This window comes from Garra rufa, chromosome 21, assembly GCF_049309525.1.
Source record: "Garra rufa chromosome 21, GarRuf1.0, whole genome shotgun sequence".
NCBI lineage: Eukaryota > Metazoa > Chordata > Actinopteri > Cypriniformes > Cyprinidae > Garra > Garra rufa.
In genome coordinates this window covers 42,718,154-42,725,575 of record NC_133381.1, presented here as the reverse complement: position 1 = coordinate 42,725,575, position 7,422 = coordinate 42,718,154, and the positions used below count along the sequence as shown (strand labels likewise).

General features: G+C 31.7%; 1 protein-coding gene across 1 annotated transcript in view; it reads left to right on the top strand.

Moving 5' to 3' along the window:
* Window positions 1–1,778: 1,778 nt before the first annotated feature.
* The window catches only part of LOC141295428 (uncharacterized), a 15,912-nt gene continuing 10,268 nt past the window's right edge, over window positions 1,779–7,422 (top strand). The window contains exons 1-5 of the mRNA XM_073826629.1: window positions 1,779–1,902; window positions 4,421–4,623; window positions 5,539–5,646; window positions 5,729–5,822; window positions 5,907–5,956. Of these exons, the coding sequence (XP_073682730.1) occupies window positions 1,779–1,902; window positions 4,421–4,623; window positions 5,539–5,646; window positions 5,729–5,822; window positions 5,907–5,956 (579 nt within the window). The remainder of the gene's footprint in view (window positions 1,903–4,420; window positions 4,624–5,538; window positions 5,647–5,728; window positions 5,823–5,906; window positions 5,957–7,422) is intronic.

The window sequence follows — 7,422 nt, the reverse complement described above, 5'->3', positions numbered from 1 at the left end:
GGCTCAGCGTAAACCAAATTTTTCTCATTTTATTAATGACTTTAAATTGTATGTAAATCTCTTGGAACAAACAAAAAACAAAAAAGCACTTAAAACTTGTAATGCTCTACAACATTGAAATTTATGTCATTTAATTTCTTTCTTTTTTCTATTTTGTTTCTTTTTTTTTCTCTGACAGCTAATGTTAATTTGATATACCTCTTGTTCTTGTGGCATTGAATTAATAAAAATAAATAAATAAAAAAAATTGTTTACAAATATTCGTAAAATATTTCTTACAAAGAGAAAGATTACTCCAAGAGGGAAATTCTACTGGGGTTCCTTTATAACAAATATTAATTGGAGAAAGGCCTGGCTATTTTGTATAACTAATAAGGTTATGGAGATTCATTATAAAATTCTTCATAAAATGTATCCCGTTAATTTGTCTATTTCTAAATATTCTGATGTTGATGAGTCTTGTTCGTTTTGTGGTTTTGTTGAGGAAACAGCTGCCCATTTGTTTAGGTTTTTTATTCTGGTGTAACCAACAAATTATGAGTTGACTAAGTAGGAAAAATGCTTTTCCTACTTAGATTTGTTGTCTTGGTTCCAGCCAAAATATATTAAAATTCTTAAATCAAGAAGGATTTTCTAGACGAGTAAAAATTATTTTCTTGTTTTCAGAAAATAAGTCAAAATTAAGTGCATTTTTACTTGAAACAAGAAAAATAATGTCGTTTTCTGTTTCAAACAAGATTATTTTTCTAACCCCATTGGCAGATTATTTAGCTTGATCTAAGAAAAAAATCACTTAATTTTGACTTGTTATTTTTTTTCTGAAAACCAGAAAATAATTTTTACTTGTCTGGAAAATCCTTCTTGAGTTTAGAATTTGTTGATATTTTGGCTGGAAACAAGTAAGAAAAGCATTTTTTGCAGTATGTGTTTTTGGATTTACAAATGTGACCCATACCTTCAACCTCGAAGATGTTCTTGTTTATGACAAAAATCCAAAACTATTATCTGTTAAATATGTTGTTAATTTTCTTATGTTGAATGCAAAATTTTTCATTCATAAGCAAAAATGGCTTAAATCTCCCTTTTTCTTGCTGAACTTGATTCTCTTGTTTCATCTCTTCGATTTACAAATGACTTTTCTGTATGGATACCACCATAATTTGATGTACGCAAATCCAGAATATTATTTTTCTGTTTTTTTTTTTTATCTTTATGAATATTCCGTGTAGGAATTTATCAATAGTTTCCCTGTTCTAGTATGTTTGTTTTTTTTAAGTTTTGCAATAAAAAACTAACAAATGAAACTAATGAAGTGAGTTCATGGAGAGAAAAATAAATAAATAATTGTTTACAAATGAGAGAGTGGATTATTGATAGAGCAGTCTATCAATACTTTATACAAGAAGTCTGGGAATAATTCAAGGCAGAAGAGCATCCTCTGGCCACAACTACATTAGCAAATGTGTTTCATTCATGCAGATCATGCACATGGCAATTCCTGTTAAGAAAAAGAGAAATGAATCAACTATATTCAGAATGATGGTACTAATATTGAAGTGTTTTGGTGCAGCTTTAGAGCTTGTGCTTAAACAGACTACAGGAATGTAGGAGTCTGTCTGTGTCTAACATGCATTTTTAATGACTTTCTCTTCTCATGCACAGGTGATTCCAGCGTTAGTGCAGGTGTCACATATACACCTGTTGCTAAGACACATAAACCAGCTTCATACTAGACAACGCTAGAGCTCCAGATCACACTATTACACTCTTTGTAGAAGATGAAGGCTGACGAAAGCATGAGCGTTCACAGTCTCTCTCTGGATTCCCTCAGCTTCACCGACTATGACAATCCACACCACGTGATTCTGGAGGATGAAGAAGACACAGAGCCGGACGCTCAGGGTAAGAACTGGATTTAGTCTGGATCTGAATCAACAGCATTTAGGGTTTGAGCTAAGAATTTGAAAAGAGGCTCCAAACAGGATGCAGATTCATAACTGCAATTTAAGGCGACGCTGCAGGAGAATAGGGTCATTTTTTTTTTACTAATAGTTATTATCTCACTTACTCAGTTGATTGATTACTTTGATAATTGCAAACATTTTTGGTATTACAAGTTTTCTAAAATGTTGTTTAAATATGCACACTGCAAAAAATGCTTTTCTAGCTTAGATTTGTGGTCTTGTTTCCAGCCAAAATAGCTTGTTTTCAGAAAAAACAACTCAAAATGAAGTGAGTTTTTGCTTAAAACAAAAAATCTTATTTCAAACAGAAAACAAGATTATTTTTCTTACCCCATTGGCAGATAATTTTGCTTGTTTCAAGCAAAAATGCACTTAATTTTGACTTTTTTTTTTCTGAAAACAAGACAATATTTTTTACTCATCTAGAAAATCCTTTTTGATTAAAGAGTTTTTAGATATTTTGGCTGGAAACAAGACAACAAATCTAAGCTAGAAAAGCATTTTTTGCAGTGCAAACGATGCATTATTTAAAGAAACATGCGCTAATGTGCACACATTTCTAGTACAAACATCTAAACACTGGATGAAGTCAGTTTCAAAATTCTTGTTTAAAATTTTTTTTTTTTTTTTGACATATTAGAGTCAAACGTTTTTACAGAAGAAATTTTGGGGATCTCATTTCGTCACTCTATAATTCAGAAAATACTTTTTGAAAACAAACAGTTTTTTGGGGAATAAAATGTTTTACAAAACCAAGCAAATTATACATGAACTAATCTCTCTGTAAAAACCTTCAGGATATAGACAGGAATACAAATGTAAAGTTTGGTGTGTGTAAGTGGAGATTTATATCTCAGTGTAGGAGAAAAAAAACTCTTGGCCTTTAAAAATATGGATTGTAATTGAAATCTATTGACACAAATAGATAAAGTGCTATAAAAGAAAGACTTAACAGTGTCTTTTGGGTGTTTTCTTTCCACTAGTCTGAAAAAACACTTTATGAAAATCCCAAAATCCCAAAATCTCAAACTTGACAGATGCATAAAAACGTGTTTTTGCCTGCAGTGTCTGCCCTTAAGATTTCATTTTTGAGTATTTCAGTTACCCCTAAACATATTCATGTCATCATATTACTAGTATTGCATTAGCATATAAAACTTTCACATGTCTATTTGTCTTTAATTTGTATTATTTAATTAACATTTATTAAATACATTTTTATTGCACCAAGTTGCAAGGGCACTTGTGGTAATTAAAATCTGTTTTGAAATGATTGATTGTAGTTTTATCAGTACGGAACAATACATTAAACATATCAATATATAAAAAGGCACAATTAGTATAAATGAATAATGTAATATTTCTGTTTTGTCATAGAACTAATGAACATCTGTTGTGTGTAAAACCCTCTTCTTTTTAGTCCAAACTCACACTAAAAGCAAGATAATTACATTTAGTTTACAGTGCTTTATTTGTATGATTCAGCAGTATACATTATACAAAAACACAGCTGTGGATCATTCAGATAACAACACAGTGTTAAGAATCAAGGAGATAAACATATTTAACGTGAAATATCTGATTCAGGTCAGTGCTAAATAAAAAATAACATGCATTTTATATGATCCCTCTTATTTTACTAAAATAATTAACATTTTGTAGATTCTGTAAGGAGTATGTAATGACTTTTGACCTCAACTGTATATAATATCTTAAAAATACTATTGAAAAATTACAATTATATACTCCTTCACTGCAAAAAATGCTTTTCTTATTTAGATGTTTTGTCTTGTTTCCAGTCAAAATGTCAAAAAAATCTTAAATCAAGGATTTTCTAGACAAGTAAAAATTATTTTTCGTTTTCAGAAAAAGCAAGTCAAAATTAAGAGCGTTTTTGCTTTAAACAAGCAAAATAATCTGCCAATAGGGTGAGAAAAATAATATAGTTTTTGTTTTGAAATAGGATTATTTTTCTTACCCCATTGGCAGATTAGTTTGCTTGCTCTAAGCAAGTAATTTCTCTTAATTTTGATCCAAAAAATAAATAAAAAAATAAAAATCTATTATATTCTGTGGACGTTTATTTATGCCACTAAATGAATAAATAAATAAATAAGGTTAAAAATTATTTTCTAATTTTCAGAAAAAAACAGGTCAAAATTAGGTGAGTTTTGCTTGAAACAAGCAAAATAATCTGCCAATGGGCTAAGAAAAATAATCTTGTTTTCTGTTTGAAATAAAATATTTTTGCTTCCCCCACTAGCAGATTATTTTGCTTGCTCTAAGTAAACACTCGCTGTATTTTGACTTGTTTTGTTCTGAAAATGAGAAAATAATTTTTACTCATTTAGAAAATCCTCTTGGATTTAGGATTTTTTTAATATTTTGACAGGAAACAAGACAAACTATCCAAATAAGAAAAGCATTTTTTTTCCAGTGCATGCTGAAATGATGAGACTCCTCTGGTTTTTCTTCAGTATCAGAGCTGAAGCTCATCAGGAAGGATCTGTCCACTGAAGAAATGTACCTGCAGGCCTGTAAACTGGTGGGTGTCGTTCCTGTCAGATACTTCCTCAGAAACCTGGGCTCTGCCACCATTAACCTCAACCATCATGGACTCGGTCCTCTAGGAGCAAAAGCGCTGGCCATCGCTCTTGTGGTAAGACTGAGCCATTCTGATGTTTCTGATGATCTACAGTGCCTTGCGAAAGTATTCCCCTTCATTTATTCACATTTTGTCATGTTGCTGCCTTATGTTAAACTACTTTAAATAACTTTTTCCCCCCCACATCAATCTTACACATTTGTGCAAATTTATTAAAAATAAAAACCTGAAAAGATCCCGTTGCATAAGTATTCATACCCTTTTCTGGGACACTGGAAATGTATCTCAGGAGCATTCATATTGCTTCTAGATGTTCCTACACTTGGAGTGGAGTTAAACTGTGGCAAATTCATTTGAATGAGTCTGATTTAGAAAGGCACACACCTCTCAGAAAAGGTCTAACAGCTGAAAATGCATCTCAGAGCAAAAACCAAGATAACTGCCTGTAGAGCTCAGTGACAGACTTGCGTTAAGGCGATGATCTAGAGAAGAGTTCAGAAACAAATCTGCTGCATTGAAGGTTGACAGAAGCATTCTCCATAATGGAAGACGATTGGAACAACTAGGACTCTAGAAAATGTCCAAGCTGACAGAGATGGAGAGGAGAAAAGCTGAGGCAAAGAATGGCAGATAATTGCCAAATGCAGATGTGCAAAGATGCTCACATCAGACCCAAAAAGACTTGAGGCTGTAAAGCTGCTTCAACTATGTACTGAGTTAAGGATATGAATACTTATGCAATCTACTTATTTCAGTGTTTTATTTTTAATAAATTTGTAACATTTGCAAATCTGGTTTTTGCTTTGTCATTATTATGGTGTATGGAGTGTAAACTGATGTGGGGAGAAACTAATTTAAAGCAGTTTAACATAATGCTGCAACAAAACAAAACGTGACAAAAATGAAGGGGTATGAATACTTTTGGAAGGCACTGTAAAGCTGATGATTTCAGATGTTCTGTATCTGTAGACAGACATGCACACCACAACACTGGAGCTGGCAGACAACTTCCTGTCAGCCGAAGGGGCCAGATATCTCACAGAGATGCTGAGAGCCAATTTCACCATTCAGAATCTTGCAAGTCCCTCCAACTATTCTCATTTATCTGCTATGATGTCCACTAGAGGGAAGCAAAACATTAACTTCTGTCATCTTCCAGGATCTCTCTGACAATCATCTTCAGTCTGCTGGAGCCGAGTGTGTGTCTAAGATGCTCCTGGAAAACATTTCCATTAAATCCTTAAAACTCTCAGGTATTTCATGCATTTGCACACACAGCTTGATCAGATGGTGAACCTGATTCACAGCGACCCAGAATGCAATCTTTTTGTTCACAGGGAATAAATTTGTTGAAGATGATGCCAAATGGTTTGCAGATGTGTTTGCGGTAAGTTCATGAACTACAGTCCGTTATTTAACACCATTGTGACCCTGGAGCACAAAGACTTAAGACCAGTCTTGAGTAGCACAGGTATATTTGTAGCAATAGCCAGAAATACATTGTATGGGTCAAAATGATAAATATTGCTTTTATGCCAAAAATCATTAGTATATCAAGTAAAAATCATGTTTCATAATAAATTTCCTACCATAAATTTATCAAAGGTTAATTTTTGATTAGTAATATGCATTGCTAAGAACTTCATTTGGACAACTTTCAGACAATTTTCTCAATATTTATTTATTTTTTGTTGCAAATTTATTTTTTTGTTGTTGCTGATTTTCAAATAGTTGTATCTCAGGCAAATGTTGCCCTATCCTAACAAACCATACATCAATAGACTTTAATTGATTCAACTTTAAATTAAATCTCAATAAAAAAAACTAAATAAAAAAAAACTCTTATGGCTGTTTTTGTGGTCCTGGGTCACAAATGTAGTTAAAAAGTGAAAATTCTGTCATTGTTTACTCACCCTCATCTCTTTCCAAATCCATATGACTTCTTCAGAAATACACAAATGGTAACCAAACCGTTTTGGTGCCCATTGACTTCCATTGTTTGGACTAAAAGCGGAGATATTTCTCAAAATGTCTTTGTTTGTGTTTCACAAAAGAAAGAAAGTCTTATGGATTTGGAACAACATGAGGGACAGTAAATAAAGACAAAATGTTCATTTTCAAGTAAACTATAGGTACTTATTGATCTAAATAGGAGAAATTAGAAAAATATCCACTAGATGTCGCTAATTCTTAATTATAAACACTTAAAAAGTGTGTGCAGGTGTTTATTGACTTATCTTACAATTCAGTATTTGTCTTGTAAAGAGTTTATATCTCACAACTGCAAGAAAAAAGGTCAGAACCGTGAGAATAAAAAGTTTCATTTATAAATTTGTATTTATAATTCTGTGGCAAAAGTACAATTGTGAGATGTTCTGACAATTCTGATATAAAAAGTTGGAATTGCAAAATTTAACCTCGAAATTCTGAGCAAAAAGTTCAGAATCAGATAAAAAGTAATTATTTTTTCATCTGTGGCAGAAACTGGCTTCTATAGTTATATTTGATAAAAAAAAATCACTTTATAAAAACGTCTTTTCATAGCAAACCTTAGATTATATTAAAAAAGCTAAAATGGTCAATTAGTCAAATTATAAGAAAAGGAATGTAGACAGCAGAGAGCTCCTTATCCATCGAAATGGGAGAAATGAGAAAATATCCACTAGGTGTCGCTGTTTCTTATTTATATACACTTAAAATATACACTTTTGTGCAGGTGTTTTCTTTCCAAGTCAAATAAAGTGAATCTAATCAGTCATTTCTCTTCACCTTGGTCAAAAAAAAAAAAAAAAAAAAATTATATATATATATATATATATATATATATATATATATATATATATATATATATAT